At 45.0% G+C, this 16,831-nt stretch overlaps 1 protein-coding gene across 2 annotated transcripts in view; it reads left to right on the top strand.

Moving 5' to 3' along the window:
• LOC109900653 (midasin) overlaps positions 1 to 16,831 on the top strand; it is a 59,251-nt gene that overhangs the window by 9,470 nt on the left and 32,950 nt on the right. For both annotated transcript variants that reach the window (XM_031837053.1, XM_031837054.1), the window contains exons 11-36: positions 80 to 161; positions 640 to 735; positions 1,095 to 1,207; positions 1,743 to 1,891; positions 1,996 to 2,056; positions 2,174 to 2,388; positions 4,928 to 5,031; positions 5,132 to 5,276; positions 5,473 to 5,569; positions 5,709 to 5,822; positions 5,973 to 6,120; positions 7,870 to 7,977; positions 8,119 to 8,270; positions 9,048 to 9,226; positions 9,356 to 9,564; positions 9,788 to 9,934; positions 10,055 to 10,196; positions 10,403 to 10,537; positions 11,908 to 12,046; positions 12,747 to 12,885; positions 13,296 to 13,426; positions 13,616 to 13,754; positions 14,037 to 14,166; positions 14,424 to 14,681; positions 14,883 to 15,080; positions 15,267 to 15,475. In XM_031837053.1, coding sequence (XP_031692913.1) covers positions 80 to 161; positions 640 to 735; positions 1,095 to 1,207; positions 1,743 to 1,891; positions 1,996 to 2,056; positions 2,174 to 2,388; positions 4,928 to 5,031; positions 5,132 to 5,276; positions 5,473 to 5,569; positions 5,709 to 5,822; positions 5,973 to 6,120; positions 7,870 to 7,977; positions 8,119 to 8,270; positions 9,048 to 9,226; positions 9,356 to 9,564; positions 9,788 to 9,934; positions 10,055 to 10,196; positions 10,403 to 10,537; positions 11,908 to 12,046; positions 12,747 to 12,885; positions 13,296 to 13,426; positions 13,616 to 13,754; positions 14,037 to 14,166; positions 14,424 to 14,681; positions 14,883 to 15,080; positions 15,267 to 15,475 — 3,739 coding nt within the window. The remainder of the gene's footprint in view (positions 1 to 79; positions 162 to 639; positions 736 to 1,094; positions 1,208 to 1,742; positions 1,892 to 1,995; positions 2,057 to 2,173; positions 2,389 to 4,927; positions 5,032 to 5,131; positions 5,277 to 5,472; positions 5,570 to 5,708; positions 5,823 to 5,972; positions 6,121 to 7,869; positions 7,978 to 8,118; positions 8,271 to 9,047; positions 9,227 to 9,355; positions 9,565 to 9,787; positions 9,935 to 10,054; positions 10,197 to 10,402; positions 10,538 to 11,907; positions 12,047 to 12,746; positions 12,886 to 13,295; positions 13,427 to 13,615; positions 13,755 to 14,036; positions 14,167 to 14,423; positions 14,682 to 14,882; positions 15,081 to 15,266; positions 15,476 to 16,831) is intronic.

The raw sequence follows: 16,831 nt of genomic DNA, 5'->3' as shown, positions 1-16,831 counted from the left end.
AGGGTAAACCTACAGGAGGGTAGCTCTCCAGGAACAGGGTTGGAGAGGCCTTATGTAACCTCTACTCTATATTTTACAGAGACCTACTGAAATGGTGTGAGAGGATCAGCAGTAACTTTGACAGCACCTCGTCTGCCACCGCTCAACATGTCTTCTTAGAGGTGAGCCTCGAGTCACAGCAGCACAGGCTGTCATTGCAATGTTGTCACCCTCCTGCCATTGTTTACTATGTTAAAGAAGCTTTCCGGCTTGACCTGTTGTTCACCACGGATAATTCTGAACTTGTCTCTTAGAACTCTGTGGCTATGTAGAACTGGCAAGGTTAGACTCTGTTAAGGTTATTACCTAATCTATGTTAGGATGGAAAATCCTTTAGCCGTAATAGGGCTCGATGTGTTTCATCACTTTTTTCATAGCTCTTTAGGGTTAGCCTCCTGAACCAGAACTGACTGTGGATTGGGTTGGTTGAACAAAGCTAGTTTAGTATGGACTGCGAATAGATTCATTGAGTTAGCACAATCCATATTTTAATGGAAAATCAATGTAGCTGTAACAGCGTCAGAAACTTTTAACAATTTGCCGCCCAAAAAAAGAATGCTCTTGTTAACTGTACTGTTTTGCGGCTTTCCCCCCTTTTAGGCCCTAGACTGCTTTACAGCTATGCTATCCCGACCAGAGAGGAGGCTGTGCATGGCTGAGGTCATCGGGAGCAAGCTCAACATCTCCAAAGAGAAGGTAAGTCCAGCATCACTGGAAATGATGGGCCTCTGCTGACAGTATATCAAAACCAGTTCAGTACTGATGTACAAGTTTGTCGTACTTTAGGACATGATGTATGATCTATAGTCTCCTGACATAGAGCTAGTCCCAAATGGCACTCTATTCCCTATATAGGGCACTACTTTTGACCAGAGCCCTTTGAGTGCCATTTGCCACGGGTACTTTATTGGACTCAGACATGGTGATGGTTGTTGACTGTTAACATGATGGTTGTGTGCATAGAAATCAGAATACATGAATTAATTCTTATTTCTAAGGTTAGAACTTCCAAGCCATTCTATTAATTCTGACTTCTATGGTCGTTTGCCTCTCAGGCTGCACATTTCTGCCAGATGTACCAGCCTGGCATCTCTGTCACAGAGCTGGAGGCCTTGGTGGGCAGAGTGACCCTGGAACGGAAGCAGAACGAAGTGGTCCGCATCTGCAAGTAAGTCAGCGAAATGTGTGACCCTAAATCGAATTAGTTGCCATCTGATGCACCGCAATTTTTTAGTCAATTAAGTACCCGGCCACATAAGGGTTAGTAGTCCGACATTTGCCTGGCAGCTGTCTCTTATGGAACACACTGAGTCAGGCTGCCAGCCCTGCCAGTCTGTGCCCGTAACCTGTCTGTTTAGACAATATGGACGTTACTGTCGCTTTGCCAGGCCCAACACTTACCAAGCCAAATAGACTCCCGCTGGTTGATTGAATAAACATTGAATTGATCCCTAACTACACACTTTGATAATCCAGCAAATATTCCAGTCCTCAGCATATGACTAAAAACAAAACCCCTACAGCAGAAAGGCACCTTTGGAAATCTACAATTGGGGGGAACAAAAAAGTATATTTGTTGATGAATGTATAATTAATAGATATTTTGACCTGGTTTCAAGTATATGCATGTTATAATTGTTGTAGGTCAAATTTGAGATTGAGTAAAAGTGTAACCTAACCTATGTGTATCTCAATGTGCACAGTGAGAAGCAGACATTTGCTGCCACGCGGCCCTCTGCAGTGCTTTTGGAACAGCTAGCAGTGTGTGTTACCCAGGGCGAGCCCATTCTGTTGGTCGGAGAGACGGGCACGGGCAAGACATCCACTGTGCAGTACCTGGCTGGAATCACTGGTGAGACGCAACACTCTGCCAGAAAGCTTCTCTCAGACAACATGGTATAGTGGGTACCCACTAACCAACACCTATGTTCCCCTTCTCTCTCGCTCCCTCTCTAGGACACAGGTTACGGGTGGTGAATATGAACCAGCAGAGTGATACAGCTGACCTGCTAGGAGGGTAAGGGAATTAGTCCTTTTCTTGTATGAACTTACACCTATACCAGCATATTCAGACAGGGATATTACCCTGGCCTGCATTGGTACTGAGTAGGCATATTCTCTTCCCTGATCTAAGGTATAAACCAGTGGACCACAAGCTGATCCTGCTGCCCCTGCGTGAGGCCTTCGAGGACGTGTTCTCCCAGACGTACTCCCGCAAGCAGAACCTGACCTTCCTGGGCCACGTGCAGACCTGCTTCAGGGGCAAGCGCTGGCAGGACCTCCTTAAGCTCATGGACCACGTTTGCAAGTCGGCCCTCAGCAAGTCGGAGCTGCAGGGAAAAAACAATGGTACCACCACACTCTTTAGATACTGTTGGCATCCCCAAATGACACCCTATTCCCTAATGGGCGGCATGGTAGCCTAGTGGTTAGAGCGTTGGACTAGTAACCGGAAGGTTGCAAGTTCAAACCCCTGAGCTGACAAGGTATAAATCTGTCGTTCTGCCCCTGAACGGGCAGTTAACCCACTGTTCCTAGGCCTTCATTGACAATAAGAATTTGTTCTTAACTGACTTGCCTGGTTAAATAAAGGTAAAAATGTTAAAAATGGCTTCAGAAAGTTTTCATACCCCTTGACTTATTCCACATTTGTGGTGCCTGAATTCAGAATTGATTACATTTTTTAAATAATGTTTTACCCCATAGTGACAGTGAAAACATGTTTTTAGAAATGTTAGAACATTATTCACATAAATATTCACACCCCTGAGTCAATACTGTAGAAGCACCTTTGGCAGTGATTACAGTTGTGAATCTTTCTGGGTAAGTCTCAAATAATTTTCCACAACTGGATTGTACAATATTTGCCCATTTATTCTTTTTAAACTTAATCAAGCTCTGTCAAATTGGTTGTTGATGATTGCTTGACAACCATTTTCAGTTCTTGATTTTTGTTTTTCTCTAGATTTTCAGGTACAGTTGAAGTCGGAAGTTTACATACACTTAGGTTGGAGTCATTAAAACTCGTTTTTCTACCACTCCACAAATTTCTTGATAACAAACTAGAGTTTTGGCAAGTTGGTTAGGACGTCTACATTGTGCATGACACAAGTCATTTTTCCAAAACTTGTTTACAGACAGATTATTTCACTTATTCACTGTATCACAATTCCAGTGGGTCAGAAGTTTACATATGCTAAGTTGACTGTGCCTTGAAACAGCTTGGAAATGGCTTTAGAAACTTCTGATAGGCTAATTGACATAATGTGAGTCAATTGGAGGTGTACCTGTGGATGTATTTCAAGGCCTACCTTCAAACTCAGTGCCTCTTTGCTTGACATCATGGGAAAATCAAAAGCAATCAGCCAAGACCTCAGAAACAAAATTGTAGACCTCCACAAGTCTGGTTCATCCTTGGGAGCAATTTCCAAATGCCTGATCATCTGTACAAACAATAGTACGCAAGTATAAATAGCATGGGACCACACAGCCGTTATACCGCGTGGGACCACGCAGCCGTCATACTGCTCAGGAATTAGACGTGTTCTGCCTCCTGGAGATGAACGTACTTTGGTGTGAAAAGTGCAAATCAATCCCAGAACAACAGCAAAGGACCTTGTGAAGATGCTGGTAGAAACAGGTACAAAAGTAACCTGATAGGCCGCTCGGCAAGGAAGAAGCCGCTGCTCCAAAACCGCCACAAAAAAGCCAGACTACGGTTTGCAACTGCACATGGGGACAAAGATCGTACTTTTTGGAGGAATGTCTACTGGTCTGATGAAACAAAAATAGAACTGTTGGCCATAATGACCATCGTTATGTTTGGAGGAAAAAGAGGGAGGCTTACAAACTGACTGGGAATGTGATGAAAGAAATAAAAGCTGAAATAAATAATCTCTACTATTATTCTGACATTTCACATTCTTAAAATAAAGTGGTGATCCTAACTGACCTAAGACAGGGAATTTGTACTAGAATTAAATGTCAGGAATTGTGAAACACTGAGTTTAAATATATTAAGGTGTATGTAAACCTCCGACTTCAACTGTATATTTTAAGTCAAAACTGTAAGTCAGCCACTGATGAACATTCACTGTCTTCTTGGTAAGCAACTCCAGAGTAGATTTGGCCTTGTGTTTTAGGTTATTGTCCTTATTTAGTGCCTTGTTGCACACAGGATGCATGTTTTGGAATATTTTTATTCTGTGCAGGCTTCCTTCTTTTCACTCTGTTAATTAGGTTAGTTTTGTGGAGTAACTACAATGTTGTTGATCCATCCTCAGTTTTCTCCTATCACTGCCATTAAATTCTGGATTTGGCCTCATGGTGAAATCCCTGAGCAGTTTCCTTCCTCTCCGGCAACTGAGCTAGGAAGGACGGCTGCATCTTTGTAGTGACTGGGTGTTTTGATACACCTTCCAAAGTGTAATAACTTCACCAAGTTCAAAGGGCTATTCATTGCCTGTTTTTTTTTTTAAACAGTTGCCCTTCTTTAAAACCTCCATGGTCTTTGTGGTTGAGTCTGTGCTTGAAATTCACTGCTTGAGAGAGGGACCTTACAGATAATTGTATATGTGAGGTACAAAGATGAGGTAGTCATTCAAAAATGATGTTAAACACTATTATTGCATACAGAGTACATTAACTTTAATTCATTTTAAATCCAGACTGTAACATAACTGAATGTGGGAAAAATTCAGGGGTGTGAATACTTTTGGAAGGCACTGTAGTGCATCATATAGATAATAGTGTTGCCATTTGGAAAAACCAAAATAAGTACCTTCATTCCTTCTTGTCTTGAATAGCTTACTCCTACTCTCACTGTGACAGAAATGTGAGTGTTGCCTTAGGCTGTTCTCAGTCTGTTTTTGTGTGCTGGTTTCCCCAGCCGCCTTGCTGCAGGAGCAGTGGGAAACCCTGGCCGTGAGGCTGGCTCAGACACAGCAGCAGATCAGAGCCTGTGAGACCGCACTGGTCTTTGCCTTTGTAGAGGTAAAGGTTTACCTAAATTGTCTCTCTCTCACACACACACACTACATATCCCTGTTGACCACCAACCTGCTGTGATTTTAAACCGTGTGTGTCTCTACAGGGGACTCTGGCCCAGGCGGTGAAGAAGGGAGAGTGGATCCTGCTAGATGAGATGAACCTGGCTGCAGCAGAGACTCTGGAGTGTCTGAGTGGCCTGCTGGAAGGCACCGCTGGCTCTCTGGTGCTGCTGGACCGCGGAGACACTGGTGAGGCGCCCACTGCTCTCCATAGCATGTTATGACATGTTATAACACTTTATGTCATTGTTGCATTACATGTAATAAATTGCATATTGTTATTGTCATGGCTTTGGTCATAAAGGTATTAACTGATTATGACCTTGGAAATATGATCACTTTGATGCTGCTACTGGAATTAAATGTCATTATTTTTTTTGTACAGAGCCCCTGGTTCGCCATCCAGACTTCCGTCTCTTTGCCTGCATGAACCCAGCGACTGACGTGGGGAAGAGGAACCTGCCCCTGGGCATTCGGAACAGGTTAGAACAAGGGCTGAGCTGGCCTGGAGTTTGACTGAAATGTCTTTAAATTATGAGCATACTGGAAAACCTACTACCTTATCAGGATCTGCCGGCCCAACTAGCTGTGGTTTGACATGCTGCTCTCTTTCTTTCCCAGGTTCACTGAGCTGTATGTGGAGGAGCTGGAGAATGAGGGAGACCTGCGCATCCTGGTGTCTGACTACCTGAAAGGCCTGAACCCCAATAAGAACGTCATCAACGGGATTATAAGGTCAGGGGTCAGATTACATACTGTCCTCTGTCATATGCATCACGTGGCTCATCAAGTTTCCACAAAGTCACGTTGAATGTCATATTGATTGCTGATTTGATTGATTAATTTATAGATTTTTAATAAAAAAATATGTATTTGCTGCTGCAGCTTTTACCTGACAGTGCGTAAGGAGGCTACCTCCAAACTGGTGGACGGGACTGGACACCATCCCCACTACAGCCTGCGTACCCTCTGCAGGGCACTGAAGTATGTGGCAGCCAACCCCTGCTACAGCGTCCAGCGCTCTCTCTACGAGGTAGGAGGCCAGAGCTCTCCCAGCATTGATTTCGACATCCTTTATATTGACTAAATAAGCATACAGTGCATTCGGAAATTATTCAGACCCCTTGACTTTTTCCACATTTTGTTACGTTACAGCTTTATTCTCAAATTGATAAAAAAAAAAAAACATCTCATCAATCTACACACAATACCCATAATGACAAAACAAAAACAAGATTTTTATTTATTTTTCCTAATTTATTCAAAATAAACAACAGAAGTACCTTATTTACACAAGTATTCAGACCCTTTGCTATGAGACTCTTAAATTGAGCTCAGGTGCATCCTGTTTCCATTGATCATCCTTGAGGTGTTTCTACAACTTGATTGGCGTCCACCTGTGGCAAATTCAATTGATTGGACATCATTTGGGAAGGCACACACCTGTCTATATAAGGTCACACAGTTGGCCACGTATGTCAGAGCAAAAACCAAGTCATGATGTTGAAGTCATTGTCCGTAGAGCTCCGAGACAGGATTGTGTCGAGGCACAGATCTGGGGAAGGGTACCAAAACATTTCTGCAGCATTTAAGGTCCCCAAGAACAAAGTGGCCTCCATTCTTAAATGGAAGAAGTTTGGAACCACCAAGACTCTCCCTAGAGCTGGCTGCCTGGCAAAACTGAGTAATCGGGGGAGAAGGGCCTTGGTCAGGGATGTGACAAAGAACCCAATGGTCACTTGGACAGTGCGCCAGAGTTCCTCTGTGGAGATGGTTGCCCTTCCGGAAAGTTCTCCCATCTCTGCAACACTCCACCAATCAGGCCTTTATGGTAGAGTGGCCATACATAAGCCACTCCTCAGTAAAAGTCACATGACAGCCTGCTTGGAGTTTGCCAACAGGTAACTAAAGGACTCTCAGACCATGAGAAACAAGATTCTCTGGTCTGATGAAACCAAGATTGAACTCTTTGGCCTGAATGCCAAGCATCACATCTGGAGGAAATGTGGCACCATCTCTACGGTGAAGCATGGTGGTGGCAGCATCATGTTGTGGGGAGGTTTTTCAGCGGCAGGTACTGGGAGACTAGTCAGGATTGAGAGAAAGATGAACATAGCAAAGTACACAGAGATCCTTAATGAAAACCTGCTCCAGAGTGTTCAGGACCTCAGACTGGGGTGGCGGTTCACGTTCCAACAGGACAACGACCCTCAGCACACAGCCAAGACAACGCAGGTGTGGCGTCTGGACAAGTCTCTGAATGTCCTTGAGTGGCCCAGCCAGAGCCCGGACTTGAACCAGATCAAACATTTCTTGAGAGACCTGAAAATAGCTGTACAGCTATGCTGCTCATCAAACCTGACAGCGCTTGAGAGGATCTGCAGGGAAGAATGGGAGAAACTCAGGTGTGCAAAGCTTGTAGCGTCATATCAATGACGATTCAAGGATGTAATCGCTACCAAAGGTGCTTCAACAAAGTAAAGGGTCTGAATACTAAAGTAAAGGGTAAAGGGTCTGAATACTTATGTTGATGTGATATTTTTATGCATTTGCAAAAAAATCTAAGCCGGTGTTTGGCTTGTCTGTATAGGGTATTGTGTGTAGATTGATGGGGGAATATTTAATTCATTTTAGAATAAGGCTGTCATGTTAAAAAAAATGTGGAGAAAGTCGGGGTCTGAATAGTTTCCTGAATGCACTGTATATTGATATCCTTAGTAACTTCATTGATGTGAAAATAGGTTCAGATGTGACCAGATTCTCCATCGGTCTCTTTTTCCAGGGCTTCTGTTTGAGTTTCCTTACCCAGCTGGACCGCAGCTCCCATCCAATGGTCCAGAAACTGGTGTGTCAACACATCATGGGGGGAAACATCAAGTGTCTGAAGCAGGTAATACTGCAGGCCTGTAATATGACTTTATTGATTCCATATTTGTATTAATTGAGATCGATGGATAATTAAGAAGAAGCTTAATAATTCCTCAATATGAGATTCCTCAGTAGACATGGTTCTCCCTGTGTTTCCCCACAGCCCATCCCGGAGCCCACGGGGCGGCCCTGCATTCAGATGGAGGGCTACTGGGTATCCCAGGGGGAGATGGAGCCGGCTCTGGACCCCAGCTACATCCTCACCACCTCCGTCAAGCTTAACCTGCGTGACCTGGCCAGGGTGGTGTCTGCTGGGTAGGAAAACTGAGCTCCCCTTTCTGCTGTCCCCCGTCCCCCTGGATCTATCAGTCAACCTAGTCAATACCTGTGGTACAGTCCTAGTAGACACTGTCTGTTGTATCGTCAACCTGTTGCTGGCACAATGAGCATGGGTTGTATTGGCTAATATTGGTTGTGTCATCACTGCTGCCATAAAGATGACATGACTTTCCCACGTTGCTGCTGCTGTTGTCGTGGTGGAGAGTAGTTGCCATGACCTCACCACAGGTCAATCGTTCCCAGTGCTCAATTGTTTCTCTGTCCTTCATTACGAGGTTAATTTAGTCTTATCTGGACACATGGGCTGTGTACCAAATGACACCCTATTCCCTACACAGTGCACTAATCCCTAGGCTCTGGTCAGAATTTGTGCACTAGGGAATAGGGTGCCATTAGGGATGCATACATGACCTCCACACTTCAGTCCAAGGAAAATCAATTGCACAAATGAAACACAGCTAAAAACAGACACTACCCAATTCTACACGACCTCACCACAGGTCAATTCTACATGACTTCACCACAAGTCAATCGTCCCCAGTAAGTACTTGGTTGTTTCTCTGCCCTTCTTCTCTGGACACAGTCAGCGTCCCAAATGGCACCCTAGTAGTGCACTAGGGAAAGGGTGCCATTTGGGACAAATCCATGACCTCTACACTTGAGGTCAGCCAATTCCTCTTCCACTAAGTGCACATTGAAACACAGACACGAACCGGCTCTACTAGAAATAGTCTATATTTGTTTGTTCTTCAGGAGCCACCCTGTCCTGATCCAAGGAGAGACCTCGGTGGGAAAGACCAGCCTGGTCAGGTGGATAGCAGCGGCCACAGGGAACCAGTGTGTCAGGATCAACAACCACGAGCACACAGACATCCAGGAGTACATTGGCTGCTACTCTTCTGACGGCAAGGGCAAGCTGATCTTCAAAGAGGGTACGGCCAGTTCTACACTGTAGCCCTGCAGTCAGTGTCTCACAGACTGTTCTGTTCATGATCACGGTGTAATGTCTTCGTTTTGTGTGTGTGCCTCTGCGTGTGTGTCTCGGTATGTTTCCACTGTAGGCGTTCTGATTGACGCCATGAGGAAAGGATACTGGATTATTCTGGATGAGTTGAACTTGGCCCCTACTGACGTCCTGGAGGCCCTCAACAGACTGCTGGACGACAACAGGGAGCTGTTTGTCGCAGAGACACAGGAAGTGATCAAAGCGCACCCCCGATTCATGCTGTTTGCTACCCAGAATCCTCCTGGTCTCTACGGAGGCAGAAAGGTACGTGTGACTCGGGCCATAGTGGGTTATTAGGATTATATTGGGATAGTGTAGTTTGGTTATTTCACAGCCATAAATTGTGCAAGACAAGCAAGCACACATTTTCTACGCTCATTGAGCACCATGGGATCTGTTCCTTCGGGCACAGGAATTAGGATGGTGATGAAAGTGTAGTTTGGTAGACCAGGTCTCAGCGAGTGCAATATAATTTCTCTCCCCTCAGGTGCTGTCCAGGGCCTTCAGGAATCGTTTTGTGGAGCTTCACTTTGACGAGTTGCCTAGTGATGAGCTAGAGACCATCCTCTGCCAGAGATGTAGTCTTCCTCCATCCTACTGCTCCAAGCTGGTCAAAGTCATGCAGGATCTCCAGGTGACTGTCTCATATTTTAATCTCCTTTCATATGTTAACTCATTGCCATTGGCAATAAGGTAATGCTGTGTTCTAAATTTATAACTCAGTGTGTGTGTGTGTGTGTGTGTGTGTGTGTAGTCTCTTCGCAGGGGATCTACAGTGTTTGCTGGGAAACATGGCTTCATCACCCTGAGAGATCTCTTCCGCTGGGCTGACCGCTATCGGCTGGAGGAGCAGACAGATGCCTCCCGCGATTGGCTGCAGCATTTGGCTGATGATGGTAAGGCCCAATAGGATCACAGCAGCAATTTTGTCCCATCTTATACGACGAACTATCATCTGCTTTTGCCTCTATTGCTTTCTCTGTCTGTTGTTTTTCAGTGTGACTTTTGTGTGAAATCATGTTCTACTTCACTTCAATGGTAATGTCTTTTCACCTAAGTATTTAGGATTGTTGAAGTGTGTGTGTGTGTGTGTGTGTCTCAGGGTTCATGCTGCTGGCTGGGCGGGTCAGGAAGCCAGAGGAGGCCTCCACTATCCAGTCCATCCTGGAGAAACACTTCAAGAGGACGGTGAACTCTGACACCCTGTTCTCAGAGCAACAACTCACCACACAGTTTAGTAAGTAGAGCCTGGTTCTCTCTCTCACACACACACACCAACATGCCCTTTTGCCCCCAACCCAACTGTGTGCATGACCCTGCTCACTCACAAACAGTTCATATTGGGGGAGTGTGTCAACAATACAGGAAAGCACTACTGTGACTACAACTGTTCTGTCACAATACAGAATGTGGAATGATGAATGTGGTATGGAGAATGTTCAATATGAATGTGGTATGGAGAATGTTCAATATGAATGTGGTATGGAGAATGTTCAATATGAATGTGGTATGGAGAATGTTCAATATGAATGTGGTATGGGGAATGTTCAATATGAATGTGGTATGGAGAATGTTCAATATGAATGTGGTATGGAGAATGTTCAATATGAATGTGGTATGGAGAATGTTCAATATGAATGTGGTATGGAGAATGATGAATGTGGTATGGAGAATGTTCCAGATGAATGTGGAATGGAGAATGTTCAAGATGAATGTGGAATGGAGAATGTGGTATGGAGAATGTTCAACATGAATGTGGAATGGAGAATGTTCAATATGAATGTGGTATGGAGAATGTTCAATATGAATGGAGAATGTTCAATATGGATAATGTTCAAGATGAATGTGGTATGGAGAATGTTCAATGTGAATGTGGTATGGAGAATGATGAATGTGGTATGGAGAATGATGAATGTGGTATGGAGAATGATGAATGTGGTATGGAGAATGATGAATGTGGTATGGAGAATGATGAATGTGGTATGGAGAATGTTCAAGATGAATGTGGAATGGAGAATGTTCAAGATGAATGGAGAATGTTCAAGATAAATGTGGAATGGAGAATGATGAATGTGGAATGGAGAATGTTCAAGATGAATGTGGTATGGAGAATGTTCAAGATGAATGTGGTATGGAGAATGTTCAAGATGAATGTGGTATGGAGAATGTTCCAGATGAATGATGAATGTGGTATGGTGAATGTTCCAGATGAATGTGGTATGGAGAATGTTCAAGATGAATGTGGAATGGAGAATGTTCAAGATGAATGTGGTATGGAGAATGTTCATTGTGAATATGGGGTCTTATAAGGGCATGTAGGGAATGAGAGAAACCTCACAACTCTTGGCTGCACATACATAAATATGTACTTTAGCTGTTGAGACAACAAGGTACTGTGTATCACTATTCCCCATTATGTGGGGTCAATGGAGTGTGAACATGAATATTGAGTGTGAAGTGGATGGATTGTCCGTCATGTAGTGTTGTTCTGGAATGATACCATCTCCCTTTGTAACATACTTATCTGCTAATGACTTTGATCAAGTTTATTAGGCTATTTGTATTGGCCAGTGTGTCAGAGTTAATCTGGTTTATTGTGAATGGCAGGTCCGTTCGTGGACAGCTTCGCGGGCGTGCCTGAGGAGTTCCGTCACGTGGTGTGGACGCGGGGGATGAGGAGACTGGCCGTGCTGGTGGGACGGGCCCTGCATTTCGGGGAGTCTGTTCTATTGGTGGGAGACACTGGGTAGGATTCATCCTAAGTTCCTGATTGTGGAAATCTCTCCAATTGTCAATAAAATCTGTAAAGCGAGCAGTAGGTAAAGTGAATGGGTTAGTTCGTACTACAGAAAGACAAAGCTCTCCTAACTGTCCACTTCTTGAAGCCAATACAGTAACGTAGTGGTTCCCAAACTGTGGGGCACGCCCCCTGGGGGGAACTCAGTCTGGTGTTCAACTTACTCTTGAAAGTTGTCATAGTATAATGCACAAGGGGTGATTTTGAAATTGAGTATTGCAGCATAAGTTTTCCTATTGTCATGTCAGTCATTGCAGACCTTAGAGAGCTATTTAGCTCTAACTTGTCAGAAAAATGTATTGATCGGTGTGTCAGCTAACATTTTATAGCTAGGTTGTTTAGCCTGTAGATTTTGTAGATGTTCGAGTCACTCGAATCAAATTAGACATGACAAAATGTATGGAATTGCAGGAAATAAGCTGTAAACCTGCTAAATGTTATCTCCGCCTTCAAGAGGGGTGTGAACAGTTTGTGTCATGAACAGTGTTTGTGCCCATGGAAGTAGATGTGCGCCCGGAGTGGAGCGTGGGATTTTCCCCAATGCTGGAAGAGGAGGCCTGAGTAAAAAAGTTTGGGAACCCCTGCACTAACGTACTAGCCAAAACCCCCAGAAAGACATCAGTTAGAACATACTTTCTCCTCCCCCCAGGTGTGGTAAGACCACCATCTGCCAGCTGTTTGCTGCACTGGCCGGACAGAAGTTCTTCTCCCTCAACTGTCACCTGCACATGGAGACGTCTGACTTCCTGGGGGGCCTGCGTCCTGTCAGACATACTGGGACACACCAGGTAGATACTACACAGTTAATGGTCCCAATTTAAATGAACTGTAAATTATGAACCCTCTTTTAATTTTTTTACCTTTAGGCAAGTTAGTTAAGAACAAATTCTTATTTTCAATGACTACCTAGAAACAGTGGGTTAACTGCCTTGTTCAGGGGCAGAACGACAGATTTTTACCATGTCAGCTCAGGGATTTGATCTTGCAACCTTTCAGTTACTAGTCCAACGCTCTAACCACTAGGATACCTGCTGCCCCTAAACCCTCATAAACCCTTTATAAGGCATTAAGGTTCTTCATCATTTTAAAACTCACAGTAATTGAGTAAAATAAAAAATGCTTAAAGTAAAATGATATTTTAGTATATGATACAGATGGCCAGTCCCACTGACCCCCCCGCCTTTGTGTGTTGGTACAGGCGGATGCTGAGGACGGCAGGTTGTTTGAGTGGCACGACGGGCCCCTAGTCCTGGCCATGAGAGAGGGGGGGGTGTTCCTCATGGACGAGATCTCCCTGGCTGACGACTCTGTGCTGGAGAGACTCAACAGGTACACACACGCTGACCATGTTCTAATATCCCCACTAGTGTACTGCTTAGAATCCTTGCCCAATACATCACTTCATTCTGAATGGTATACTAGTGTGGATATGGTAATAGAGCCGCTTTCTCACAATAGTTAGCGTATAACACTTCATTAGATATCGTTGACCTGTGACCCTGCTCTGATTTGGTTCAGTGTCCTAGAGACGGAGAAGTCTCTGGTGTTGGCAGAGAAAGGAAGTGGAGATGACGATGACGTGGAGCTGATCACAGCAGAGCAGAACTTCCGCCTGGTTGCCACCATGAACCCTGGAGGAGACTTCGGCAAGAAAGAGGTAAACCATTTCAACAGATGAACCAGCAGGGCCAGAGTCTAAACCGGCCCCTAAAACTACATCCTATTCTATTTCTGCCTCTGGAGGGGACATACAGGGCCACAGCCACTTCTGTTTGTTATGTAGATGATCAGTCCAACTTGTTAACATTTCTCTCTCTCTGTGTGTGTGTGTGTGTGTGTGTGTGTGTGTGTGTGTGTGTGTGTGTGTGTGTGTGTGTGTGTGTGTGTGTGTGTGTGTGTGTGTGTGTGTGTGTGTGTGTGTGTGTGTGTGTGTGTCCAGCTCTCTCCTGCGCTGAGGAACAGGTTCACAGAGATCTGGTGCCCTCAGAGTAACAGCCGCAGTGACCTGGTGCAGATCATCCAGCACAACCTGAGGACCAGCCTCTCATTGGATGACAATGACCACCAAGGTACTCCTCTCCTCCACACACCACAGACAGAACACATCTCCTCTAGGATTAGCATTTGATAGGCTAGAATAGTCTCCCTACCTGTACATATCTCATTTGAGTGTAAATCTCTTCATTTTTTGTTGTTCTTAGTCTCAAATGTGTTCAAATGTGTACACATCGTACCTCACTGTATTATTACGTTCATTCATTTCTATTGTACTTCCTTGTTGTAGCTATCTCTCACTATGTCCTATGACCTTTGACCCCAAACCCAGGAAGAGACATTGCCGAGCTCATGCTGGACTTTATTGACTGGCTGACCAACCAGGACTTTGGGCGGCGCTGCGTGGTCAGCGTCAGGGACATCCTGTCCTGGGTCAACTTCCTCAACCTGGTGTGTGAGCGTGACGCCGACGGCTTCATGACCATGGGGGACGAGGGCGAGGAGGAGGCTGAGTGGGACCTCCGGCTGGACACGGTCACTGCCTTCATCCACGCCGCGTGCCTGGTCTACGTGGACGCCATCGGCTCAGGTCAGACACCGGGACACTAGGTCACAGTACACTGCTTGTTGTTGATAGTGATGTGGAAATACACCGCAGATGTTCTGGTGCTTTCGTAAGGACACCAAACTCCTAAGTTGTGCATGTGTAGGATGCTTCATGATGCTTAGTAGGCCTCAGTGCTACAATCACATGATCTCACGTCTTTCTCTCCTTCTTGGGATGTCACAGGGACAACAGTATCTGCTGCGGAGAACGCCCTTGTGGCGCGCAGGGCCTGTCTGAGATTCCTGCATACCAAGCTGGGTGGGATCACCAAGCTGGACCAGGAGATGCTAGATGCACTGAGGGTCTATGACACCAGCCTGCTCAGGGAGCCCCAGTGGGGGGATGACTTTTTTGGCATCGACCCCTTCTACATCTCCTCAGGTGGGGACACTTTGATCCTAGATTAGAGCATGAAGCATCCCAAATGGCCATTGGACCCTGGTCAAAGATAGTGCACTATATAAGGAATAGGGTGCCATTAAGAACCCAACCCTAGACTAGAGCATGTTGTTTATAATGGATCTGTTTTTGTAAAAATGGTACTGAATGTTTCCTGTGTTCTGCCAGGCCCGGAGAGTGAAAGCAGGAGCCTGACAGACTATGCCCTAGCAGCAGGCACCACAGCAGTTAACGCCCAGAGGCTCCTGAGGGCCCTGAAGCTGCAGAGACCTGTGCTGCTGGAGGGCTCCCCTGGCGTGGGCAAGACCAGCCTGGTGGCCGCCCTGGCAAAGGCTTCAGGGAACCACCTTGTCAGGATCAACCTCTCGGAGCAGACTGTAAGAAACTTTTCAAACTTTCACTGGGGCTCTTTACTATGATAATGTAAATGTTGAATGTTATTGTCTGGATTACTATTTATTTGCATGTGTACACCTCGGGAGGTTGGTGGCATCTTAATTGGGGAGGACGGGCTTGTGGTAATGGCTGGAGCATGATAGGTGGAATGATATCAAACACATGGTTTGATGCCACTATTTCCAGCCATTATTATGAGCCGTCCTCCCCTCCGCAACCTCCACTGGTGAATACTATGTTGTATTGTTACATAATGTCTGAACTTTTTAAACTATACTGAACCAAAATATAAATGCAACATGTAGACTGTTTGTTTCATGACCTGAAGTAAAAGATCCCAGAAAATGTTCCAAATAAACAAACCATTTATTTCTCTCAGATTTTGTGCACACATTTGTTTACAATCCTGTTAGTGAGCATTTCTCTTTTGCCAAGATAATTTGACAGGTGTGGCATATCAAGAAGCTGATTAAATAGCATGATCATTACACAGGTGCACCTTGTACTGGGGACAATAAAGGGCCACTCTAAAATGTGCACTTTTGTCACACAACACAATGCTACAGATGTAGCAGATGTAGTTTTGAGGGAGCATGCAACTGGCATGCTGACTGCAGGAATGTCCACCAGTGCTGTTGCCAGAGAATTTAATGTTCATTTCTCTACCATAAGCCACCTCCAATGCCGTTTTTAGAGAATCTAATACTGCCTCACAACCACAGACCATGTGTTTGGCGTTGTGTGGGCGAGCAGTTTGCTGATGTCAACTTTGTGAACAGAGTGCCCCATGGTGGGGTTATGGTATGGGCTGGCATAAGCATCGGACAATGAACACAGTTGCATTTTATCGATGGCAATTTGAACGCACAGCGATACTGTGACGAGATCCTGAGGCCTATTGTCGTGCCATTCATCTGCCGCCATCACCTCATGTTTCAGCATGATAATGCACGGCCCCATGTCGCAAGGATCTGTACACAATTCCTGGAAGCTGGAAATGTCCCAGTTCTTCTATGGCCTGCATACTCACCAGACATGTCACCCATTGAGCATGTGTAGGATGCTCTGGATTAATGTGTACAACAGCATGTTCCAGTTCCCACCAATATTCAGGAACTATGCACAGTCATTGAAGACGAGTGGGACAACATTCCACAGGCCACAATCAACAGCCTGATCACCTTTTTATTTAAAGGTATCTGTGATCAAAGGATGCAGATCTGTGTTCCCAGTCATGTGAAGTCCATAGATTAGGGCCTAATGAATTTATTTCAATTGACCGATTTACATATATGAACTGTAACTCAATAAAATCTTTGAAATTGTTGAATGTTGCG

Source organism: Oncorhynchus kisutch, linkage group LG12 (assembly GCF_002021735.2).
Source record: "Oncorhynchus kisutch isolate 150728-3 linkage group LG12, Okis_V2, whole genome shotgun sequence".
NCBI classification, from domain to species: domain Eukaryota; kingdom Metazoa; phylum Chordata; class Actinopteri; order Salmoniformes; family Salmonidae; genus Oncorhynchus; species Oncorhynchus kisutch.
This window is presented reverse-complemented; position numbering and strand designations above follow the sequence as displayed.